Source organism: Aulonocara sp. 'chitande type north' Nkhata Bay, linkage group LG19 (genome assembly GCF_057382095.1).
Source record: "Aulonocara sp. 'chitande type north' Nkhata Bay isolate Kocher_YH1m ecotype deep benthic linkage group LG19, A_spYH_male_GT1.1, whole genome shotgun sequence".
In the NCBI taxonomy this organism is placed as follows: Eukaryota; Metazoa; Chordata; class Actinopteri; order Cichliformes; family Cichlidae; genus Aulonocara; species Aulonocara sp. 'chitande type north' Nkhata Bay.
The window spans coordinates 28,946,551-28,972,598 of NC_141362.1; the positions used below are offsets into that span (position 1 = coordinate 28,946,551).

Consider the following 26,048-nt stretch of genomic DNA (forward strand, 5'->3'; position numbering starts at 1 on the left):
ATCTCACTCTCTCAGCCGTTTAGATCCAAGAGTAATCTAATTCAAGGGACATCCAAAGGTTTTCATGTCAAGGACCCCCCCAATTGAATTAAGTCCTATTAAATAATGATGCCATGGCTGCTGTTACTCAAATGAACACAATTTGATTCAGTTTATTTAATTCAGAATTACACTTGGATGCCAATCAATAAATCGTCTGTACGCTTTAATACATATTACCTTTAAGAAGTTTATAATGCCCTTTTTCGAGCTGTACCACTTTAAAGAGTTGTTGTAACTTTGGTTATTTTGTAGGGATTCATTTGTAGCTCCGAGAGGAATCACTAGAATTTTCTACATATAAACTGAATATATACAATATAACCATCCAATGAATAGCTTTCAATGAGGACAATGAAATAGTCTCACAGAATTGACAAATGAAATAAAAACAACAGCCAATACTGACCAATACTGCCTTCGAGTTCCTAGCTTCCACGCACAAAAAGCCTTAACAACTTGTAATTTGAGCAGCCCTGCCTAATTAAAGCCCACAGCTTCCACTTGTCCTTTCACAACTTGCAGTCTTCGAGTTCAAGCAGAGATACCAGTGTGATATCATGAGTCATTTCCTTTCAAGAGTTAAAGAGCTCTTCTCTCGAAAATGTGTTTTTCTTGCTCCTACTTGATTCAAATGTGTGACCTTCATTGTGGAGAATGATGCATGTTCAAAATTTAACGCTAGAATTTGCTGAAGGAGGCCAACTTTCTCTCTGTGCTGCTTTGATTTCAGCTACCCTGAAATTTTGAAATGAAGATATTTACATTTTCATCCATTTTTTTTAGGATATGTGTGTTTCAAAACATGTTCACTGTGCACCATTTCAGACACAAATTATTATTCCAAACCAAGCGGAGCATTTTATCATGTCTGGTGGTCTTTGCTTTATGTCATTCAGAGCCACGAGGGACTTTGTAAAACAGGCTGTGGACTCGCTGTGACTGCTAAAGTCGCTGGCTTGTAAAATGGTGAATGAATCTAACTCGGTTCTTTGCTGCCTTCCATAGGTATTAAGAGGCCAAATAGTTGCCGTGTACTGCTAATCAAATGCACTTGATTATTTGATCTTCAGTAAGTGTGAGCATTTGGGTTTTATCACAAAGCCAATAAGAAAAGACAACAGCATTGATCTTCAGGAAGCAATTGTTGCTCCCTATCAATCTGGGAAGAGTTTTCAGGCCATTTCCAAACAGTTTGAAGTCCATCATTCTACAACAAGAAGGACTGTTCAGAAGTGGAAGACAGTTAAGGGAGTTACCAGTCTTCCCAGGAGTGGATGTCCCAGCCAATTCAGACCATGGTCAGACCATGTAATGTTCAGAGAAACTGCAAAAAAACGAAAACAAAACAGGGATGCATCTCAAACTCTACAGGCCTCAGTTGGCATGTTAAAATTTAAAGTTCTTAACAGGGTGATCATTTTGGCTTGCTTTACAGCCACAGGACAAGAGCACCTTGCTGTCACAGAGTCACCATAAAGTCCTTTGTAAAAAGTATTCTAGAGTAATGTGAAGCTATCTGAGAGCTTAAGAATATGGGTCAACCAACAGGACAATGATCCCTAGTACAGCAGCAACTTTACATCAAAGTCCAGACCTCAACCTGATTGAACCTTAAGAGAGCTGCACATAAAGAATGCCTGCAAATCTCACTGAAGCAACACTTTATCAGTCTCTCGTGTCCTGGAGAGAATGATAAAGTAATTCAAAAAAAAAATTATTTTTGTACCACTAAAGATGATTCTGCAAGCTACTGAATAATGTGGTGTACTTCACACACACATTTTGCCATAGCTTGGTTTAAAAAGTAATTAAAAAGTCTCATATGTTGTGTGCTGTTGCTCATTTAAATGATTTAACTTGGTTAGGATCAGATGATTTTTTTGTGTCCTGGTTTAAAATCTCTGAACTGAAAGAGAGTGCACTTAATTTGTCACCATATTGCACGTCTAAGCCCTAAAATACCCCCTTGATGACACGCCATATTGTACCAGACCCAACGTTGTCACTCCCAAAATCTAAAGCAATTCAACAACACTGTCCTTGGAGTTACAAGCAGACAAATGAACACAATACCATTTACCTTTTTTTTTTAAATATTTTATTGAAACATCGTTAAAAACTTCTACATGAAATTAATAAAATGTTACACAGTATGTTACAATATTTTTCTGGACTGAATCACAGCCATTCTAATTTATGATGTCAGCCTTTTAATGACAGAAAAATAACATTTTGACAAATTAATGCATTGTTAACATCACTTCTCATGTGACGCTACATATGGTCCTCAATGAATATCTGTATATGTAGTTAAGAGCCATTCTCGTAAACATAGTAGGAGACACGGATTACAGCTAGAGGACAAAAAGGTATCATTTCACGTTCTTTATTAGGTGTTCTCAAGGTGCAGTGTCATTGAATAGCGAGGACAAAATGCATGTGAGTTAATAAGTGTTTAACACTCAGTTGCTGGGGATACAGACAGTGATGAGAGGCTATAATCACTGATAACAAAGGCTATAGCCAAAACACTGCAATGACACAATATGAGAGCAGGAAGTCACGTTTACCGACTATATAGGAAGTAAGTTCTTCTTTCCATGTTACCATTTTAATTCACTCATTTCTCTGGCTGGTGAGCGTCATCTTCATCCGGTTTCTGCATCTCTGCGTCCTCTCCGTTTTGCATTTGGTCCGACTCTGCTGATTCCTTATTCTGAGAGGGCCTCAGGAGATATTCCAGCTCTTCTGCACTGATGGCCACCTTCTCTGGAATCAACCACCTCTTGAAGTGTTCGAGAGCACTGCAAAGGGATGAAGGGCACGAATAGTTTAGGGTGTTACAATAAGAAGCAGGCCATCTCCAGATAACTACTCGACACTTTGAAAGATAAAGATTAAAGTAATTTTGTATTGGGATGAGTAAATGCCACATAAGTCTCTTGAATTTAAGGAAAAGTGGAAACAGTGAGATGATGAGTTATTGCTGTAATATGTTAAGTTAGAAAGACATAGGAAAGAAATGCAAAAATAATACAATCACATCTAAAGATGCAATGACTATTTAAAAATAAAAATAAAAATCCTCCTCCAACAGGATGATTTTTCACATCATGTCCATGTCCTACCTCTCATCCATGTCGCCCCCTTGGAAGAGCTCTGAGGTCTGGGTATCGTGTAGGAACCTATCCCAGCATTCCTTCTTGGCTTGAGACAAGGAGTGCAGCATGTCCCTGGAGGTCACATCACTGGACTGGCCCTTTATCTTCTTCAGGCGGTTTTCTGGAGCAAAATGTAGCCAAAAAATGTCAGTTTTATAGCTTTGATCAAAGTTCCGACAGATTTTGAATTAAGAATCAAAGAAGAGTGTGAGTTTTGGTACAATGTGTCATAAAAGGCCAGCAAAGATCGCAGATATGCAAAATAACCATTTAGAGGTTAAAGGACTGGTTAGGTTGTAACGGATGTAATGAATTTATTTAAGATGAAAATTAAAAACACCTACTGAACAAATAAAACATTTAACTCATGAGAAATAAATAAGTGCTGATCTTTCTTTGATTAGGAAAAAACACCTTCTGCAGCAATCTTGTCTTTTTTAATCATGTGTGAGTACATACTGTCAAGTGTTTTGTAACAACGTTATAGTTTTGTATTTTTATTGGTTGTCATTTTTTAAATTTTTGTTTCTGGTTCAGTTTTTTTTTTTTTTCCCCCATGAAGTTTTATTTCTATCGCTTTAAGGTACACAGAGGGACTATCGAGAGCGTCCTGAGCAGCTGCATCACTGTCTGGTATGGTAACTGCACCGTATCGGAGCGCAATACACTACAACAGATAGTGAGAACAGCTGAGAAGACCATTGGAGCCTCTCCTCCCTTCATCACAGACACCACTAGTATTGTGGAGGACCCCATACACCCCTCACACACACTCTTCACCCTGCTGCATTTGGCAAGAGGTAACAGGCCCTCACTGGAAGAGTGAAACAGTTCCATCCACCCAGACGTCAGACTCCTGAACACTGACTGACACACTACCACACACACCTCGCTGTCATTGTTGCGCTTTTCTATTGCATTGTTGTGTCTGCACCGTCTTGTGCCTGTATCGTTCTGTTCTGTCTGGTGTTGCACTGTCTTTGTTTAGTTTTTTGCAGTTTTTGCACACTTGCACTTTATGTAGTCCTGTATTGATTGTCTTTTATGTGTTATACGTAGCACCATGGTATGGGGCAGAACATTAAACAGTGGAAGGGTGTAATAAAATAATTGACAGATGACACATGCCATATTTTTGGAACGCCCTTATTCACAAAAGGTCGCCACAGGATATTTGATCAGCAGTTTTTACACCGGATGCCCTTCCTGGCCCAACCCCAGAGGGATCTGTGTCTCCTTCTGGGATCAAACCAGGGATCCGTCACTTGTTAGGCAAATGTGTCAGCCACTACAAAAACATGGAGAATAAATAGGCAATTCAAGCCAGCTATGCTGAAGAAAACTATCTGGTTTCAATTTAGCATCTTATCATTTCCATGCCTCTTGCTGACAGACAGCGAGGAGACAGGAAGTCTGTAGTCTTGAAAAGCTTTTAAAAAAAGGAAATACCTAGAGTGGCTATGTAAATCTCAGAATCCTCCATGGGTTCCCATTTGGCACTAGATGGACTGGTATCTGTCCCATTTGCTTGTCCATTAACCTGCACAGGCGGGTGAAATGAGTCTTTGAAGTCTGTGCTGCTCTCCGGGGTCGCCTCAGTCTGCACCTCCGGCAGGCTGGAGCAGATCTCGGACCAAAGCTCCCCGCTGGACCGAACCTCCTGTTTCTCGAAGTCGTCTATCATTCTGGTGCAGCCAGTGGGTAAAAGAGATGTCGACATCACGGTTTAAAACACACACACAGTGTTACTCTGTTTTTGGACTAAGACCCTTTTCTTTCAGTGACACTTGCGTCAGATGTTTGGAAGGTACATACAATTAAGACAAATCAGAAAGCTGATGGTAAGGTTTACATTTACGGCTAAGCTGGTTGCTGACCAACTACATGGATAATTACTGTGCATTTAAACGTTTTTCGAGCAGTTTGTTACCATAAAGAATAGAAACATAACTTACCTGTGTGGGAAAAACCTCAAAAGGCTAGAAATTAATAACGCAGATATATTATTTTAATGATTAAAGTTTAGCGTTGCTAGCTAAACATATCCATGATCTACAACCTTAAACGACCGACAGCCCACTTCCTCTTTTAGATATATTTGATTAGACGCTGTATCCGCCCGTCAAGCAATTTTGAGAGCTGATTGGTTAGTTTGGGCTTCACATATAAAATGTTAGTTTCTCATTGGGCTGTGGTTTGCTGAGGAGGGGATTAGGAAATGTGTCTCAGCTGGAAGTGACCGCGGCTGAGCTACCGAGGTAAACAAGGGCTACCGACCTCTACGGAATTTGTTTATATGGGGGTATTTACTATTTTAAAAAGTGCAATAATCATTTGCAACGGTATAATGATAGTATCCGCTTATAGTGTAACGTAAACTTGCTGTTATAGCCGTTACATGTGCTGCTGTACCGCTCGCTGTCTGTCTGTCAAGTTTACTGTAATTAGTGAATTTGCACTGCCACATTTGGACATCTTACAAATGACCTAAACTGCCCTCTCGATTACCACACGGAGAATACAGCCAGGCCGTTGAATGCATTTTACAGTAATCTGTGTGTCGTGTACTCAGGGTTACAAGCGCTGATCGTCGCGTCCCTGCAGAGAGATTCGGTGTAGGAGATGCGAGCGGCGCTGCGCCTGGCAGTAGTGGCAGTCCCCATGGGTGTGCTGCTGTCCCGGACAATGGCGTGGATGTCCAGCGGCAAAACAAATCCAGAGCTTATCAGCAGGCTAAGGGGTAAAGGGTTTGAGCTTTGATATCTTTGTTGTTGTTTGTGACCTTTCTTGACCTTTCTAAACGAGGGTTGGGACTGTAGTTACATGTTGCACAGGTTGGTTTGGAATCATCATCTCCATTCATTCAACTCAGTATCAATACCTCTTTTTTTCTTCTTTTTCTGCCAGACCATGGCGTGATCCAGAGTGACAGAGTGTTCAATGCCATGCTGGCTACTGACAGAGGACTCTACTCGAGAGACTATCCATATGCAGACTCTCCCCAATCCATAGGTATTTATTTCAGAAGCACTTTCTAAACACATAAATGCATGTTACTGTCAATGCAATAACAAGAGCCTGGGTTTTTTCATCACATTGCATTGTTGAATAATAGCTGTTTTATAGAGAAAGATCTGCTACAACTTTGTTATTAAACGTTGTAATTACAGGCTACAGGGCAACCATCAGTGCACCACACATGGTGAGTAACAAACACTGAACAGTGCTGGGAGGACTAAATGGTTAAACAAAACTTAACAGAAGTTTTCCTGCTGGCTTTACTCGACAGCATGCTCATGCTTTGGAGCTACTAAGTGACAAACTAACTGAAGGAGCGTCGGCACTGGATGTAGGCTCAGGAAGTGGATATCTCACCGCCTGCTTTGCAAGAATGGTGAATTCTGTTAAAAATTTGAGAAGTTTCTTTCTAAATCTTACCACTAGCTAGATGGTTTCACCCATGTATCATGTAACAGAGGTTAAACAGCTGCTTTTTACCATCATATGCAGACAGGGCCCACGGGTAGAGTGGTTGGCATTGAACACATCGACGAACTGGTTCAGATGTCAATCAAAAATGTTCAAGCTGACGACCCGGAGCTGCTGTCCTCTGGACGCATCAAACTAGTTGGTGAGTCAGGAGATGTCAAACTTAAAGTCATGCCACTTTTATCTATTGAGATTTAAAGCACATGGCTGCAAAAAAAATACAATTCATATCTGGGTATGCCCACAGTGGGAGATGGAAGACTCGGCTACCCAGATGGAGCGCCGTATGATGCCATTCATGTTGGTGCAGCAGCAGCCACTGTTCCTAAGGCTGTAAGGACACAGGCTCTTGTCAGAATAAAATGCAATAAAAATAGGCATAAGGCACTCATTCAGCTATAACTGAAGCCTGCAAACAAGGCACAGAAGGCTGTGGTGTATCTACAGCTATATTAAAGTCATTATAACCCAATCAGTTGTCTCTAAAATAACTTTATCAAGTATGTTAAGCTTTGAAGGTACTTGAAATGCATTCTAAAGACAGACTGCGCTGAATTAATGCCATGAATAAAGTGAAAAAGTATGAAACCCTTTTTAAAAATCCTGTCTTTCCTTATGGAAGCTCTTGGAGCAGCTGAAACCAGGTGGGCGGTTGGTTCTCCCAGTGGGCCCTGATGGTGGCAGTCAGGTGCTAGAGCAGTATGATCGGCAGAGTGATGGGAGCTTCCTCAAGAAAGCTTTGATGGGAGTGGTTTATGTCCCCTTGACTGACAAGAGGCACCAGTGGCCTGGGTAAGAAAAGAAAAAAGCCTTAAACCCCTTGAACTCTTACACAAAAAATGAGGAAGTCACCTGTGCCTGCTATCCTTCCTTCTCTCCCCAGAGGTGAGCTCTGACTGCAGTGTGGTTGCCCTTGCAGGAGGTGGCGTTGGTGCTGCGTCTCCGGGGCCCTGTAACACCTCTTATAGTTCAACTGAGCTTCTGTCTTAAGGACCACCTGCTCTGCTAGGTTGTCACCTAGCAACATGAAAGGAGGATATTGCTCTGTTTGCCTGGCCAGATTGTCTTCCAAGGGCGATAAAACAATGAGTGACTAAATAAGTCTTCAGCGGTCTACTGATTAGCCTCTTCCCAGAATCCTGTGATTCATTTAGAGTGATGCAAGTACAGTAGATCACAGTGGGGGGGAAGGGGCTGTACGCAGTATTATTTCTGGGGAAGTTTGTGAAGTGTAATAATGGGTTTGTTGAGATTACAGCATGAAAAGCTCTAAGATATGTGAATGCTTGTGCTGATTTCAGATGGATGGTAAAATTGTGTGTGTGTGTGTGGGGGGGGGGGAATTATTTGGATACATATGCAGTAATACTTGCAAAAGTTCAAACCTGGGAATTTTAATAAACGTTTAGCAAATTGACAAAGTAATATATTTTTGTGGGAAGAATGCTTCTTACTCATTTAACAATATGTGTGTGCAGAATAAATCACATGTGACACTGTAAATATAGAGCAGGGTTAGGAAGTTGTGCCAAAACATAATAATCTGATACATTTTTGGAATCATATAAGTAACGTAATCATATGTAAATATTGGATTTAATAATAAAACCAAGTAAATGAATATTTTAGTGACTGCTGTTATTCCAAAAAGACTGAAAATAAACACATAACTGGGGTAAACAAGCCTTTTTTGAGATGCTGTGCCATAAAGTGATTTCCTGTATTTAAACCATTTTAAATGTCTTTTAGGCCTATAATCTGTCATGAATTATACATTAATTGAGCCAAGAAAACCATTTGAAGGGTAAAAACGAACTCATATCACTATAATGTAGGTGCAGTAACACAGAGTTTTAAAGACACTTGCAAAACAGGTAATTTCTTTATTTTATATATAACTTCATAAATCTATTTAATTACAGTCTATTAAATATAGGCAAACATTATGAAACGCATCAAAAATCACTTTGTGGCACAAAGAAGTATTAAGGGAATTGGTATCGTGAGAAGCTACAAGGACTAGAGCATAGAAACATGATCATGAACAAACACAAACACACTGTCATTTATATTTCGTGTGAATAGAACTTAATTTATAACAAAAATACATTTCATGACAAAAATAATACATTAAAACACATAAATAACAACAAACTGTCTACTTTTAATGGTTAAGTGCAAAATGGGATGCAGGATTGGGTTTGATAGTTTGGTTTAAACTTCAGGGAGCACCGATTGGACTACAAACGTCATCACGGCGCGCGCGTGTGGCGAGAAGGACCTCTAGCTAACGAGCGATGCACGTGAGGGTGCCGTTTGGAAGCTTATTATCTTTCTTTCTGAGTCAGTGTGACGTTCATTGTCGCGGAGTTTATTTTGTTTCTGCCTGCGAGAAAGCGAATCGGTTTCTGAGTTTTCTTAATTCTCCACAGTGTAGAAAGGGCAGCTGGGCTATGGAGCGGGCGGGTATTGAGTCGGGAACACCGGGAAATGTAAACACGCCGGTGCCCTTGGAGCAAACTACAGAGGTAGAGGCGTCAGAAACTGGCAAACGCAAAAACGACGACACGGACGACAAAGAGACAAGCGGCAGAGGTAAGAGACGGAGAGGAGCCGGTGGGAAGAAGCTCCGTCCGGGGGAGAGATATATCCCCCCACCGCAGAAACGCAACCCAGGTGTGAGCTTTAGCCAAGAGCATTTCAACGAGACGTCATACTACTTCGAGGCTGGGCTTCGTAAAGTCTATCCGTATTACTTTGACTTTAAGACCTACTGCAAAGGTCGGTGGATTGGAACGAGCCTTTTGGATGTGTTTAAGAATGAGTTCAGAGCTGAGTCCATTGAGTATTATCAGAAGGCCGCTAAAGAGGGTCGCATCCGCCTCAACGAGACACCTGTGGAGGATCTATCTGTGGTGCTCAGGGTAAGTCTCATAAGTCCATAGTATAACCTATATAGGGGAGGTAAACGGGATCTAGTTAGCACTGACAGTTGCCCCTGTCAGTGCGCCCCAGGACAGCTGTGGCTACAATGTAGCTGCCATCACCAGTGTGTGAATGTGTGTGTGAATGGGTGAATGACTGAACGTGTAAAGCGCTTTGGGGTCCTTAGGGACTAGTAAAGCGCTACAAGTACAGGCCATTTACCATTTGTGGGATACTAATACAAGGTATTGACTTTATGCCATGGCTACATTATTCACCAAATTCATGTTGCCAAATGATCAGTCAGTAAAATCTGATTACTTTTGTTCAATATTGTAGCTTTCATTGAAAGGATCAAATATTTGACATGTGGTAGCTGTAAAGAACAACCCTTCATGTCATTAAATTGGTAGCTATCCAAATCTTGATACTCTGATTTCTAAAATTCACTTGATTGTATTGGATGGCCTTGTTTGAGGTGGGCAAACACTTAAATTTTCCCTCACCATGCACAGAATAATGATCACTTGAGGAACACTGTACACCGCCACGAGCCCCCTGTAGTTGGCAGACCACTGGAGATTCTGGTAGATGATGGCGAAGTGCTTGTGGTCGATAAGCCTGCCTCCATCCCTGTGCACCCTTGTGGCCGATTCCGCCACAACACGGTGATTTTCATTCTGGGGAAGGAGTTTGGCATCTCTGAGCTGCATACAGTCCACAGGCTGGACAGGCTCACCTCTGGAGTCTTGCTGTTTGCCAGGACGCTTGAGACCTCTAAGAAACTGGACCAGATGGTGAGAGACAGACAGGTATGTTGAGCATGTTTTGCACTTTTGTGCGAGTCGGTTTTCAAAACGTCTCCACAGGTTTCTTACATCTTCTGTCTCTTTCAGCTTGAAAAGGAGTATGTCTGCCGAGTGGAGGGGGAGTTTCCACAGGATGAGGTGATCTGTGAAGAACCCATCCTGGTTGTTTCTTTCAAAATCGGCCTCTGTCGTGTTGACCCAAAAGGAAAGGAGTGCCGGACCGTCTTCCAGAGGCTTAGCTTTAACGGAAAAACAAGTGTGGTCCGCTGTTTACCCCTTACTGGTCGGACACACCAGATCAGGGTCCACCTTCAGTACCTGGGTTTTCCCATCCTTAATGATCCCGTCTATGGGTCATCAGCCTGGGGTCCTCACAGAGGGAAGGGGGGACTTGTGGGGAAGAGTGATGAAGAGCTTCTGCAGGCGCTGGTAGAAGAACATCGCTCTCAGGAAAATTTTAACATGCTGGATATTGCAGATGACTGCATTGGCATTGCACACAAGGCAGACAAAAATAAAGCCTCTGAGAAAATGGACAAATCAGCTGGAACCGCTGAATCTGACAAAAGCGGAGAAAGTTGTCCAGTACAGGTAGATGCTTGTGGCAGTGACAAGAAGTTAGATTGCATCGAGGCAGTAAATGACAACAACACCGTTAAAGACTGTCAGAACCCTCAACCAGTCAAATCACATGGAAATGAAACTGGGGCAAATGATTCTAGTCAGAAAACTCCCCCAGACCACCTATGTAGTGAATGTAAACTAGTGCGGCCAGACCCCACAGAGAAGGAACTCATCATGTATCTTCACGCTTTACGCTACAAAGGACCTGACTTCGAATATTCCACACAATTACCTGACTGGGCAAAAGAGGACTGGGTGGAGGCAGATTAGAACAGACCAGATGAACGCTGCTGACGGCTTTGACATTTAATCTTCAGACAATCATTAATCCTCAAGGAGATTTTGGTTTTTAATTTTTTTGATTTAGAACCAAAAACAAAAATGTTTTGCTGCTTTGAAAGCAAATATGAGTTAAGATTGGAGTGGTTCTCATTTCACCTTGAGGTCTATTTTAATTTAACATTATCCACAAAGTCTGTAATCTGTCTTGTACCACAGCGAACATTTGAAATAAATCGAAAGCCAGTCTGCAGGAAAATAAAATGTTTTATTTCATTTTTGTGAAAAATCAACATTGACAGCTATAAATAAGAGTGGTGGTGACCTTTATCTTTTTGTTTATAGAAAGCCTGTGATTGATTACCTTTGTCTATAAGGCAAGGTTATTCTGCTGAGTGACCCAAAGTGAAGGCTGGTTAAAGATGTTTGATTATACAGTCAAGATAACACCTCTGCAATGAAAAGTCTTGAAAATAACCTCGCTCATAGGCACATTTTATGGCAAATCTTTCTTCTTAAGGTCCTCGCTGAATCACAGCCACTGCACCTTCAATACTTCTTTGTTTTATACATATAAAGGACCATAAACATATAAAATTTTACTCTTAGGACACTTTTTTTTTTTTTTTGCACATCACAAAATTTCAGCTGCTTTGAAACAACTGTTTGAAAGACATTTGACACATGCTGTTCATGTCATAAATACTGTTAAATGCTTTGCAGTGTGGATAAAGGTCGCCTGTCAGGAGTTTCTCTTAACACTGCAGCCAGATCTGTATGGGAAATTGACTGTTGATGCAGCTGCTTGTGATGGTACAATTACTGCATTTAAAACAGAAATTCAAGCTCCTCCTAATTCTGCTAAGGCTTACTGACATCTGTGGATCCTGAATAGTATGCACCTTAAGTGTATAAACCTTAGTGTTAAGTCTGTTAGACACCACTTTGCCCCTTGGAAATCAGCACGAGTGAACATTACATTGTTTTGGCACTGACACTAGAATAAACAGCATGACCGTTAATTTGAAAGTGAAACATTAAAAGCAAGCCAAGACACCACACATGATACACACTGCGAACTGTAGGTTAGTGATTCTCTACATTATCATCACAAAAGACATACTGTACATGTTATCCCCACAGAGTGCAGAACCCACTGACAGTTGTCTGCTTCTCTAAACGTGATAATGATTGAGTCATGCTCATAAACTGTTTGCGGCTTTGCGCGCAGGCACACCCCACGCAGCTCTGTCTCTTTATATCTCACATTTAAATCTATGAGTGCATATGGCTCATAGGGGTCAATCCCAGCTTGGAGAAACCCAGTCTGTGCAGAGCGTCCAGGTTCAGAAGTTAAAAAGTTCCAGGCACAAAGTAAGTTCTGCAGGCAGCAGGTGCAGCACTCGGATAGTTTCTGTGTCGATGACGAGCTGCAGTTAATATTCAAATGTGGCATTTGTTTAAAACTGTGGCTGGATAGAAAGCTTCATCTTTTGCTGTCATGCTTTCAGTTTTAACCTTTAGCTGAAGACACGCTCATGCTCTGACCTCATTTGTAACAAACAATGAAACAAGACTGGACAAACATGCTGTCGTGTTACATTTGCAGTTGGCTTGTATTTCCTTTGTGTAATATACAAATGTAACAATGTATGCTCCTTTTTCATCAACTGTGATTGTATAAGTTCAGTTGTTTTGGTTTTAATTTTTTTATATGTATAAATTAAGAGTCAGATCCACAGTGTTTTCAAGATTTTCTCCAGCTTTCTTTAACAAGTATCTTCCCGCTGTCCGTCTCTCTTTATCCAAACATCTGGTAAGTCTGGCTTACTGTTGGGTAAAATCACCACTTCCTCGCTGTGGCTGGTGCGACGCTTGCCACAAGTCTCATAAACGATTTCTTTCAGTGAGAGACGAAGTGCATCTCTCCTCCCATTAAGGTGTCCTGGCTGTAAGTGGACCTCCGCCTCTCCTTCTTGCTGCTGTGTGTTCGAAGATCCTGGTTCGATGTCACTGAGGCACGTTTCGCAGGACTCCTCCAGACCCTCACAGGAGCTCTGAGACAGGGAGAGGTGACGTCCTTTATGTGAGCGATGAGGGTGACAGCACCTCTCCCCTAAGGTATTTTCATCCTTGCAGAGTGATGACTGGTCAGTAGTCTCCAGTGTATGGCTGATGATGGTCTCCTCCATGCTTGATGATGAGGATGATGTATTGCTCCAGTGTTTCACCCTGACAGACTGACTCCTGCAGGTTTTACACAGCAACTTGTCCTTAGCTACATCTTCTTCAGCCAGGCCTGGTGGGCATAGAGTGTTTTCTTTGTAAGGAGATGAGGTCTGGACGGCTGGTGGTGGTTGGCAGATTTTCTGTTGATGGCTACATGTCTCCTCACTCTCCCCATCCATGGTATTCCTTGCCACATCTCCCTCACAGTACTCAATCTCATCAGAAAGCACAGAGGGCCGGTTTGACAGTTTACTGGTGCAGGTGCTGTTCTCAAAGCTGTCACTCAGGCGATAGGCCAATGGCTGCAGCTCGTACTGCTCGGGCCCTCGATTCCCGCAGCCACTTCCTGCAGTCTGTTTCTGCCTGTGCTGACGATGGTTGGGATAGAGATAACCGCCTGCTTCTTTGTCATAACTCCTCCTCACTCTAGATTTACCAAATGCCCCGTTAGCCGCAGAAGTCGACAAAGAGCCAGGATCAGAACAAGAAGAAAGCATACCGTCCGTTTGGTCGGAAAAACACGGCAGCGTGATCATTCCACAGTTTTTCTGGGGTCCACAAAAACAGCACAGGGACTGGAAAAAGAAGGTTGCAAATCCACACGCTACACATTTGACCAAAAACAGAAAAATCCCAAGCTTTCTGAAGAACAAGGCCGTGGCAGGTAACATGATGATCCCTATGAAGAAAAAAGCAGCAGAAACTATTGCTACAGGACATCCCATCCTTTTAGTGGCATGTGCTACTTTCCCAATTTTATCTGAATGTGGAGCTAAGCTGTAGGATATGCAATAGTTGGCAATAAAATCGACTGACAGCCCTGCGGCAGATGATATAAACAGAGCCTCTGTGCCACACAGCTGCCATTCAAGAAGAACAAGGAGGCCGACAGTGACAAACACACTGCCTCCTACGGCTATTGTTCCATATATGCTCAGTGGAATATTCCATGTGGTTAAAAGAAGCAAAGCACATGTGAGTGCTACTGAAAAGCCAGCTACTACTAGAGTCTCTGAGCTTAAAGACTGCTGCAGGTCAAAAAGAGACAGCTGACTGATGAACCAGCCGTTCTCCAGCCCTTGTGGTGCTCCTGATATCTCTCTGTTAAACCATGTCAGGATTTCTCTGTAAAAAACACTGGTTCTGCTAAAGTTGAAGCTGTAGAAGTATGTAGTTTTGAATGCCAGCACGAGGGCAGCAACCCTGCCATCTGGCTGGAAGTACACCCCTCCGCTGTGTGCCAGATGGCCCTCGGCATACCTCTCTGCCAGCATCATGCTTAGGCAGTTCTCAAAAACGCTGGGAGGGTAGGGGAATGGGATGTCATTACAGCAGAAATGAAGGGCGTCATCGCTCTCTGAGCACCTCCTGACAGATATCCAGTGTATTAGCTGCTCTACGAGGCAGATATTATCTGTCATTGCATCTTTATCTTCAGGTGATGAAGGAGAGTGAAAGCTTTGGTTCTGAACCCGTCCACACAGCTCCCGCAACCAAACCTGAGCAGCAGGTCGGCTCATGTTAAAGTCAGGGTCAAGAACTAAAGAGCCATTGCTTCTTGGGTTAAAGTGGTCTCCGTTGTCAGTCGGTTTGATGCCCCAAACAAGCATCAACGTAACAGGCTTATCCTCTCCATTTCTCTGCCTCTCAAACATGAACATGTGATGGTACTCTGCGTCATATCGCTCAAATGGGTGACTGGAGCGGAACAGTTGGGTGACCCTGCTCTCAAGAGCTGGCAGCTTCATGCCCGGGTCTATGCATGACATGTACATGCCTCCAGCAGCGAGCACTGCAAACCAGCAAACCCAAATGTATCTAAACTTTACAACTCCACAGGGCAGGATTTTCAGAAATAATAAATTGGAGGTGTCAGTGAGACCACGATTTAATTCTCTCAGCTTCTGCCCAAGGCTGAAGAGGCATCTCTTGCGTGAACTCGTGTCCCAAAAGCCACCAGTGCTTTTGGAGCAGCAGGGGTTCCATCCTTGCGCTGCCGCAGATGCAGAAGACATTTTTGTGTAGCGCTCACGCAGAATGAACGAACACGGCAGCCACACCAATGCCAAGAGGGAGCTGATTACAGAGGCAGTTCCGAGATAAATGGAGAAGCATCTGATTGCTGTGATGCTGCTGAGATAACCAGAGAAAAAAGCTGCACTGGAGGTCAGCCCTGATGCTAAAATCAAATAGCCTACTTCCTGCAAAGCTCTGTTTACTCTCTTTTCCAGGGAAGCTGAAGGATTTTGGGATAGCTGCAGATTCCAAAAGTCAGTAAAGATGAAAACCTGATTGGAGCAGCTTCCCAAGAGAATAAGAGCTGCTGACAGGTTGACCAGAGGAAAGAAAGTCAGACGAAATGCTACTTTGTAGAAAAAATAGGATGTTAGAAGGGAGCCGGTGATTGCTATTACAGATAGCGCTACTATGAAGAGCGAGTGGAGGTATAGAGCCATAGTGAACAGAAGTGATACAACAGCTAGGAAAGGGTAAACTGAATCTCTTGTCAGGTAATACTCAAACAGAGCCTGCTTAATGCCAAAGTCTATGCCAGTAATAGTCGTATTATTGTAGGTTAGATCCCTGCCTTCAAGGCTATTCATGTATATCTCCATCATATGTTCTCCTTTGTCTACAGGTAGGAAAAGAAGACTGTACTTCAGTGTGGGAATTTGGTATTCAACAGTCTGCGGTCCAAGAAAGTCTTTGTCAACCAGAAAGTGCAGGATTTGAAACACCACGCGGGATTGTTTGCAGCGGGAGGGAACCGAGGAACAGCTGCCATGTTTGGGTCTCTGGGCACAGGCTTCAACTAGATGTCCTTCATGATAGTATGGCGCACATTTCCGCAGAAGGTTCAGAGACTCAGAAACCTGGTATGAGAGAAAGACAATGGAAAATAAAACCACAAGATAACACAACAGAACTGAGGTATAATTAAGTGCTTACTGAGTTTGCATTGCTCACACATATCCATGCTCCTTTAACCTTTTGTAAAATAAGCACATTTTATTTCTGAAAGAAAATTAAATGCCACGTCACAGGGATATCTGCATAATGCTTTACCAGCTGATGTCCTCAGTTGGACAACAGTCGACTGACCAACTACACTCACTACAGACGAACAGCAGCCAGAGTTGTTTGCCCTGCAGTGGCCTCCGTAGCTACAATTATGCACTTGATTGGAATCTACTGACATCTAAAGGTGAGATTTCACACACAGTATATTTAAACTGAACGTGGTTTAATTTGATTTTTGCTCATTATGACTGGAGGTGCAGTTAAAAGCTTGTAATGGTCAACTTTCTGCTTGGGTTACTTTACCAAACAACTCTGAGGACAAGATCAGGTTTTCAAATGTCTTCTTGAACGTGACAAGACATCCACCTACAAAGTACAATTTACAAAATAAAAAGGACTGGTCTGATGAGCTGATATCCCTTTGCCTGTTTTATTTTGTTTTGTTTTATAATTTTGAAAATGAGAAGAAAGCTTCAGTACTTGCTGTGAGGTGAGGCTGAGGCAGCGGGAGGCATTAGTAAGGACTGCCAAGTAATTCCCCAGAGACCAGCTTGGACAACAGCCGCTCTTGGACATTCCCTCAGCCTTCACCCTCACATGCTGCTGGCACAGGTCCTGGAACTGGGCCTGGGAGCGAATCTGTTTCAAAGGAGGCAAAGGTTTTTTTGAATGCATGCCCAGATTTAAAGCTATTTCATAAAAAAAAAGAACTAATTTCACACAAGATGATGTAGAGTGATTTTTATTGGAGGAGATGGATTAAAATGTGGAACACAGCCACTGTATTAAACTGAAAAAGTGAGAGAGAGAGAGGAGACGATGACTAAATGTTTCAGCAAAGTTGACAGAGAGGAGTGAGTAGAACATGACGAACCCTGGATTGTTCCATCTCACACATGGCGTGGATCGCCTTCAGACTCCAGAGACTGGCTGAGTTTTCTGATCGAAACACCAGCTGGGCAAAACGCTCGCCTGTGTGGAGAGAGACAGATGGAGTCTCCATACAGGAACAAGATGACCAGCCGTGATTCCTCAGTTCACAGGGGTGGTCAGAAATGCTCAGAATGTTTGCAGACCCTTGTCAAGGGCTCTGAGGTATGAATCCTTAGGGATGAAAGCAAGCAAACTACATATTTTGTGTGTTTTATCCTGGCGTCAGTGTTGGATGTGAATAGAAATTAGCCAACTTCAGTAAAATGCAAACCTAGGGCTTGGGATTGCTAATAAATCTATTTAGGGAGCTTTCCGTATTTTAAAAAGAAGTCTTTGATCTAACAGAAAACTATATCAAAGCAGAGCTTAAGAAAATCAGGAATACCATTCCCAAAGAATAGCTCTCAAAAAACTTCTTTGATCTGCAACTTTTCTTTGTGAACTTGTATTTAAGTGGTCACTTTTATGTTGTTTATGTCTTTCATTCTAAGTTTGCAGAGACCACTAATGACTCTTTACTAAGCTCCAGTGTTTTTCCCAACATTCACAGTTTTTAAATACAGTTTATAGAGGTGGATTAAATTGAAATGAATCGGCTGCATTCACATATGCATAGTTATCTCCTTTTAATTTTCTAATGTTTAGTTTGTCATGGCCAGCATAGATACATATTACTCTTAACCCTTGTAGATCTACAGTGTGAAAACAACGAGATTTCATTCGTTTAAGTTTTAAAAACATAAAAGTTTATTATACTGAAAAGCTTAAACTGATCAGGGTTTTCTCACCTGGAGAATCGCAGAGGAAGGTGTCTAGAGTGGAGTCCCTGGCCAGCATCCTTTTCATTCGAGCTTTGGAGGTGTCGTGGCCACTGCTACTTTCTCTGCTGATAGTTCCTCCAAATCTAACACATATAAAACCAGACAGATGCCCTTTTTAGCATTTTGATTTTAACATTTTTTAATTTGCAATATTTTTTTAGCACTTGGGATAAGCACAATAGACACTAGCTGTTTGTTTTTCCATTATTATTCATGCTGCTTATTTATAAACTCTGTGGGAATACTGCAAAGTTAGGATTCAGTTAAAGTCCAACATTCAGTCTTCCTCTGTCTTGGATTTCTCTTCCATAAACTTCCATAAGAGGTAGATGTGAGAGTGTGAATGGTTGTCTACCACTCTGTGTTAGCCCTGTGTTACACACTGTTCAGGTTGTACTCTACCTTAAGGATCCAACACAACTTAGTAAGGCCCAAATTAATTATTGTTTTATTATTTCCCAATACAGAAACCAGAACTTGAAAGAGGGTGTGCATTCTTTTTGTAATGACTGTGTGTAGTGTGTCTGCATACAGTCACTATTGCCAAAGCTTTTACTGCAAGTAATTATAATAATGTGTTATCAGTCTTCAGGTTGCTCAAATCCATTTCTACAGCAGCACATCTGTGCGTCTGTCAGTGGTGCAGTCTGTGCTTCACTCCGCGAAAACCTTCTGCTGACCTTTTACTGAGCTGCTGTGGTAAAAGAGACAGTTTTTTCCCAGGGCCAGTGTTCTCCTGCAGCTTGGACAAGCTCGACATGCGAACTCCGATGTATGTTCCTCGTGGCTGAAAGCCCTGTAGAAAGAGAGCACTTTCAAACACAAGCAGACATCACAGTGAAAGGCAGTACAGATGCTGTTACCATTTAACACAATGCATCCACTGATATAATCAGCATCAAGCAAATTAAATGCTGTCTAATAAACATGTATATACGCAGCCTGTATTTGCTTATATTTTTACTGAGTGGTGTTTATAAAAAGAAAGCAGCACTCTTATCATTGGCATAATCGTACTTCTTTTCTTATGTAAATCATTTTTAGCTTTGCCGTTCATGATTCATTGTTGTGAGTCGCTTGTTGAGACTTGAGAATGATTTCTTAATCAGTGTTTATCCTGTAAACATGCATCTCAAAGGTGAGAAGGTGTATTTAATTAAGATGACAGCAAGTGTGATCTAATTCAGAGCGGCTCATTGAATCTGAGATTAGACTGAACTAAAAGGATATGGCTGAAATCATGAGTCATTAGCAGAACAGTAATTAACCACACTCAGCCTAAGGTGGTGAAGGATGTTTGTGTTGTTGATTTAACAGAACCTGACAGTAGAGATACATGTGCTGCAGCAAGAAAATTAGGATTAAAATTTGAAGATTGCTTGTGTGTACAGGCTTGAGTGTTCTTGTTTTCATGGCCCAGTGGGGACTTTAAACCAATTGTAAAGCAAACCATGGGGGCCTTCTCTGACTAAATTTTGACATAAAGGATGTACACTCTGGAAGAGACTACTAGCAATGGGGAAGGCATAGATCATGAAGTCACAGTTGGAGCTAGGGAATGCATTTAATGAATATTAAAATTTGTGAGTGTGCACATGTATTTGAGACTAACCAGTAATGGGTCAGAGAAGTCTGGCAGTGGGCCAATCAAGAATGCAGCCAGTGAGCATCCCAGCAACAGCACAGCACAACCAATCAGAACCGCCAACGGGTAGTCCACTATCACCTGGGAATAACTGTTAAATAAAATACCGCAAAAGAATCAGGCTGTGTCGCTGAAGAAAAGAGAATCATCATGATGAAATTAAGAGAGACCTGCAGTACTTTTGGGCTTTTAAGATAAAAAAGGGTTTTCACACTTACTTTCTAAGGATACAGTACAGTCCCCCATCCCTGTTCACAAAAGAAAACTGTTATCAGTAACAAAAAAAATAATTATTATCATTATAATGACTCTGTGCACATGTGGGAAAAAACAAGCAAATTTGTTGATTCATTTTCTTCTATAAGAGCTCTGACCTCATCTAACCAGCAGCTCTTACACAAGCCTAAAACCAGATTAAAACAGAGAGGTGATCGAGCTTTTGCAGAATCAGCAACACATCTATGGGATAATCTACCTATCTTCATATCCACACAGCTCCGGCGGTACACATTTAAATCTTTATTAAAAACACATTTATTCTCCTTGGCAGTGTGACATCCACTTAAAGGATTGCATTTTATGGTCTGTTTTTATTTTGATTTCATTTTATTGTTATCTTATTTTATTTATTGTCCTTTAATGTTATGTATTGCTTTCAATTTTTTCTGGATTTCAGTGTAGTTTTCTTGGGGCAATATGCTTTTAATGTACAGTGCTTTGGTCAACTCTATTGTTTTAAATGTGTCATATAAATAAATGTGACTTTTGACCTCTTCCCACAAGGTAGTTGAGACATGTATTAAGTATGAAGCTATGGCCAAGCACAAGTAAACCGAAAAGGAACGAAACAGCAGATTTGTCTCTCTTTTTTTTTTCTTTAATGTAATCAAATCCGACTGTCGGCACCACTGAAGCTCTTTAATTCTCCAGTTTGTTGAATACACACACAAAAAATTGAAATGCAGACAATGACTTTTGAACTATCTACTTTCAGGTAAAACAGCCAAAAAAAAGCCAAAGTATATTTTCCAAAACACACCTTACTGTCACCACATGTTGCTGCTTTGGTTTCTGTGTCCCGCCTTCATTTGACCCGTGCAGCCAGTGACATCTCACCGGTCCATGGCAGGATGACTGATGTGCAGAACCACAGCTGTGTCCCACTTTTACAACAATTCCTCCTTCATCATTAGGAACGCTGGTGTTTGAATGACAGCTGTGGCAGGCATTTGATTTGATTGGCCCACAGTGACTGCAGTGTGGACATTTTAGAAGCTGGGGACTCTGGGGAACCTAAAGGAGGAAGGAAGATAACAATATGACTGTTGATGTCACTGCCTTCCAAATCCACCACCTTATTTAATGCATCCCTATATAAGCTAAGGTATACTTGGTGATAGAGCTGAAAGGAAGAAGAGGGTCTGCCAAGGCTGCTGCAGCTGTCACATAGCTCCCCTTCAGGCTGGATGACAGTCAACTGGGCCTCAGCAGAGCTGTCAGGGGGGCACAGAGAAACTGTCGGGATCTCACTAAGGAGAGACGTCGGATGGGGAGAAGAGGAAGACAATGAAAATATAAAAATATGGAAATATATTAACAGGAGAGAGGATATGATTGACAGTGGTAGCAGTGAAAGAAGCAGCAGCTCTTTTCAAATGAAGGTGCAAAAGTTCAGCTTGTAAACAGTGACTGACAACTCAGTTTCTTGAATGCACTTCTTGCCTTACTTCATCTGATTTTCAACGGCGAATTGAGCAGCCCAGCTGAGCTAATGAGGTAAGGAATGGATTTCTGGATAACATGCTATAGCCACTGGAAGGAAGAAGGGCCAATTAAAACAGAAGGTAGGAGGAAGGAGAAGGAATCGAGAATGAGCGAGAGAGTGAGACTTTTTTCACTTCATGTCACCATCATTGGGGTAGGTGGTTATTTAGGATGGCACACAAGACAAGACTGAGGGATGGTTCGTGGCTAACGGCAGCATTCAGTAGTTGTTTTTATATTTTTCTCATTTTGCAGCGCTTGTGAAAACTGTCTGTCTTTGGTCATGTTAAAAGCATTCTTCTGTGGATAGCTGTGTCGGTTTATTGCATTCACCACTTTAGCCCACACAGTTATGGAAAGGCTCACATGTCCGCTTGTTTAGTTCCCTGAAGATGAGTCCTACTGACTTCCGTGATCCTTTGAGTTTTTTTCAATGACATTCACTTAAGCCACTTTTTTTCCTTTTCTTTCCATTTCTATTTTTATTGGGCATCATGGTTCTAATCTGGGACCTCCCCAGCAGCAAGGCCTGACTACAAAACAAAGCAGAACAGAGCAGGCTGTAATGACAATGGACAATGACAGAGATGATAGGGATTAACTTAGACTCATGAAAAAAAAGGAGTAGCTAGGAAAAAAGTGGGTTGCAAAGCGTCTTGTAATGGGATTCTTGGCTGTGCTTGACCTTATAGCCTGCCTGCACTAATGCTCTGTGTTATTCTATGGATTGTCATGAAATATAAAGACAGTGTTCACAAAAAACAACAACTAAACTAATTACACAGTGTGGCTGTAGACTCTTGTTTTATATTCCATTCCTCCTCTATCACATGTCCTTAAAATCATTCATTCATTTAGTTTTATTTCACTTTCTACCCCCAAAATTACGTTACATAAAAACAACAGAAAATAAAGAGACCTAACAGGATAGCTGCGTATTCCTTTGGCTGTAGCTCAGGAAAGTGGGCATGAGCTCCTTAAAGTCAACCACATGCTTGTTTTTCCACGCAAGACTGGATGCAACCGCACTTCCTGCCTAGTCACCATGGCGACAGAGTAAGTCAACAGAGCTTAATTGACCTCACAAGGTTTTATTTGCATCTCATAATAAGGAGAACAAATGATGATGAGCAGTCTGCTGAATTGGTAAACATAAGCAGAGGGATTATGGAGTTTATTAGTGGAGCCAAGTGAAGAAGAAAACCTCAGAGTTTTGTCTTCATGTTACAGTAAAATTGTGTTATGACCTAAATAATAAATACCCCGCAAAGTCCTCAGAAGCTCTTAATCGCAAAGCATTTGTTCATCTACTAGTTTGACCTATTTAGACGCTGACGTGAGTGAATAAACAAACAAAATGAAGCTACTTCAGAGTGTAAATACTTTATTTTCACTGTAATCACAAGAAACTCAGTCCATCCAGTGTTTCACTACAGCTTAGAATTGATGCAGGAATATAATTAAAGATACTAGGAGACACTGCCTGGCTGCCTCTTGACCACAGGGTGTGGGATATCAGTGTTTGACCCTGAGTTTTCATCTTAATGGTTTCCACAGAGCTGGCCAACCCAGGCAAACACACTAACAAAGGAACTCAATTCTGGAGCTTATCAATAATTCAGCGGACGAATACAAAAATACATCCAAAAAGGTGTCACCAAGCTACTCCCGACACCTAGGACAAAAATGGGAAACTGGCAGCGTGCCCTGAAATCAAAATGACCTCATAAATCAGAGTTTACATCAGAACAGCAGAGTGCACAGCTGAAACAAAAGCTGCTCGTTTTTCACCGTGCACACACTCTGTTGCCAGATTATTAGTCCTCTTAAAATAATGAAGTCTCATATAACAACTATAAATAATCAGTGATGCTAGACCATGTCATTAATTATTAGAAACCCCTCTTATTATTACATCTCAGACTCATCGGAAAATACAGCCAGCACCAAGCAGTTTCAGCAAAAACTGATAACTGTGACTTGAGGAAGGTGCTGGGTATTTCTGGGCTGTTATTAGACTTCCATTACAATGACATACGAATGAATAGTTTAAATTAGAGTTTATTAATTTTTCAAGCTTCAAATTTATCATGTTAATTTTTTTAAAAACGTAGAGTTGAAATTGTAATGTTTCGCCCTCTGAATGAAGTGGAAAAGAAGCACAAATCAGGTTTGCGCTTCTGTACAGTCCTTCATATGACTGCTGAGTGTGTGATATTGAGTTGGAAACTGAGTGTATAAAATCACCTTAAAGTTGTTCAAAGGTGGCCCCGGGAGGAACCAGAATATCTCTAAGGCTTAAAGGCTGTCAGCTGTACTTTCTGTCTCTCTCTCCAAACATTTCCCTTTAGATCTTTGTCTGTTTTCTTGTCTACAGCACGCTTCGTGCATCAACTGTCTGGATGTCAGTCAATGTCATGTCTCTCAAAATGTCCTAACCTGACAATCACGCATATAGACACGCTGAAGAACTGTGCAAAAGCACACTCTGTATGCAGAGTGCTGACTGTTAACCTTTAAAAGCCTGAGGTATCATTAGAGTAAAAATGTGATGCTCTGTCTCTGCATATAGGTGACAAAACCAAGTGAGGAGTGTTCATGGAGAGAGAAATAATAATAATAATAATACTAATAATGTGGCCTGTTGCTGAGCTGAAGGGTGACAGGTCTCAGCTGTTTCCAGCCCTGCTTTCATGTTTGAAGCCTCTTATCCATTAGATTTTTTTACAAGCTGAGAACAAAGTGAGTGACAGGGTGACATCAGTGACCCAAAGAAGCAGTTTGACTAAAGCAGCAGGATGACACTGAACAGATCGCAAAGAGCTCCAGCCAACTATTTATGAGCTGCTCACTGAATCCTGCAAATCTGTCAGAAGCAGAAAGGGAACGGTCTTTTGTATGGTGGTAAATTAAAGTAGGCACTCAGGGTACTAGCTCTGAGTATCATAAAGCACTTATATGGAGTGTGCTATCACTGAAAACGCAGTGATTCAATATAAATTCTTAAAACTAAGACAGCAGCATATATGTTGTTGCAGTAATGTTGAAACACAAGAACAACAACAGCAGCAGCAGGAATCCTGTCGTGTACTGTTCCCACTGTCTACAGCAGAAACAGCTGGGTTCAGTAACCCACCATTCAGCGAAACTAGCAGCAGCCAGGGGGGTAAAAAACACACACACACCTTCATGTCTGCTTTTAACATCCATTCATTTTCGCTACTGATCAAGTTACACAGTAAGCTTTTGGACGTTTCCACAAACAAGAAAGAAAAAACAACAACCCACCTTTTACAAGCCTCCCGAATTTCCTTTTCATCTACAGGAGAATCAACCATTACTATCGCGTCCGTGCTTTCTCCTATTATTGAGCAAGCATCCATCCTCCTCCCGATCCGCCTTTTTCTTTCTGATTATTTAAAAAAAAAATATAAATCCCTTCTAATATCAGATCGGGTTAACTAAACGGTTAATTTTCTATCTGCCAGGACTGAGTCCACGAGGATCAAATGCTTGTTTCTGGGGCTTCTACTACAGAGCAGCACTAGGGCTGTTTGGGTTAATCTGCCCCGAGCTGCGCTCTGATTGGCGGAGCCCCGGTGATGCTGAGGAGGCTGTATGGTCGCTGTCCAACTGGCCGCGGTGCTGGAGCACCGACCGAGTGAAGGGTGGTGAGCCTCGGTGGCTGATTAAGCGGCTCAGACAGGAGCTACAGCTGCTCATTATGAAGGTGCACAGGCAGAGATGCTGCACTCAATTAAAACAATAGCTAACTGCTGCTGATCACAGCAAAGCTGAGCATAAATCACCGCCGGGTGAAATACTCTCCTCCTTAACGATTTAAAAAGAAGGGACTAAGACAATCAGTACATTATTCATTAATTTTAAATAATGACGTGCTTTAGTTAGAGGAAAACACTTAAATGCATGTTTTTACTAGAAATGTAAGTGGAAATTGCACCAGTCAGTTAGAATGTATAAAAAAGATTTAAGCCCTGTCCCTTCATTGTCTTTGCTGCATTACAGTAATCAAGGATGCTTACATAAATTATGTATGAAGAGGTTTGCAACCAGCGGTTACATTAATACCATTTGGGAGAGTGATGATTCATAGATCAGTAATTAGCCGTTAATAACAGCACCTTTCATTCTTGCCAGATTTTGTGAAATCTCTTTTAGTGGTTTGATACCAATGCTAACTTGATGTATCAAATTGCTCCAAATAATGAATTATTAAAACATCCAGATGTTTATGCCTCATCGGAATGAAAGAAAAGCGTTGTGGCATAACGTATGCAATCATTAT

The 26,048-nt window shown here is 41.6% G+C and overlaps 4 protein-coding genes across 8 annotated transcripts; 2 read left to right on the plus strand and 2 right to left on the minus strand.

Annotated features, from left to right (window-relative positions):
* Positions 1–2,123: 2,123 nt before the first annotated feature.
* ccdc32 (coiled-coil domain containing 32) lies at positions 2,124–5,452 on the minus strand. The gene is made up of 4 exons (XM_086275198.1): positions 5,159–5,452; positions 4,653–4,888; positions 3,171–3,324; positions 2,124–2,846 (listed from the first exon to the last, which is right to left on the minus strand). The coding sequence occupies exons 2-4, from the start codon at positions 4,885–4,887 to the stop codon at positions 2,663–2,665; spliced, it is 573 nt and encodes a 190-aa protein (XP_086131324.1). The 5' UTR covers position 4,888; positions 5,159–5,452; the 3' UTR covers positions 2,124–2,662.
* pcmtl (l-isoaspartyl protein carboxyl methyltransferase, like) lies at positions 4,897–8,117 on the plus strand. Of its 5 annotated transcripts, none has more exons than XM_086275195.1 (9): positions 4,897–5,044; positions 5,776–5,943; positions 6,111–6,215; positions 6,374–6,405; positions 6,493–6,597; positions 6,714–6,834; positions 6,940–7,025; positions 7,315–7,484; positions 7,612–8,117. In XM_086275195.1, the coding sequence occupies exons 2-9, from the start codon at positions 5,826–5,828 to the stop codon at positions 7,646–7,648; spliced, it is 774 nt and encodes a 257-aa protein (XP_086131321.1). In that variant the 5' UTR covers positions 4,897–5,044; positions 5,776–5,825; the 3' UTR covers positions 7,649–8,117. The 5 variants fall into 5 exon arrangements, with proteins under 5 accessions (XP_086131321.1, XP_086131322.1, XP_086131319.1 ...); XM_086275196.1 differs by having other exon boundaries at positions 4,903–5,010; XM_086275193.1 differs by lacking the exon at positions 4,897–5,044 and adding an exon at positions 5,231–5,461.
* Positions 8,118–8,950: 833 nt separating this feature from the next.
* Positions 8,951–11,593, plus strand: rpusd2 (RNA pseudouridine synthase domain containing 2). Its single transcript, XM_086274542.1, has 3 exons — positions 8,951–9,616; positions 10,133–10,429; positions 10,514–11,593. The coding sequence occupies exons 1-3, from the start codon at positions 8,990–8,992 to the stop codon at positions 11,318–11,320; spliced, it is 1,731 nt and encodes a 576-aa protein (XP_086130668.1). The 5' UTR covers positions 8,951–8,989; the 3' UTR covers positions 11,321–11,593.
* Positions 11,545–25,301, minus strand: disp2 (dispatched RND transporter family member 2). Its single transcript, XM_086274541.1, has 10 exons — positions 25,031–25,301; positions 21,369–21,507; positions 21,018–21,271; positions 20,197–20,226; positions 19,946–20,069; positions 19,014–19,129; positions 18,301–18,416; positions 17,454–17,551; positions 17,060–17,218; positions 11,545–16,431 (listed from the first exon to the last, which is right to left on the minus strand). Exons 1-10 carry the CDS (start codon positions 25,123–25,125, stop codon positions 13,099–13,101), a joined length of 4,464 nt encoding a protein of 1,487 aa, XP_086130667.1. The 5' UTR covers positions 25,126–25,301; the 3' UTR covers positions 11,545–13,098.
* Positions 25,302–26,048: the final 747 nt, after the last annotated feature.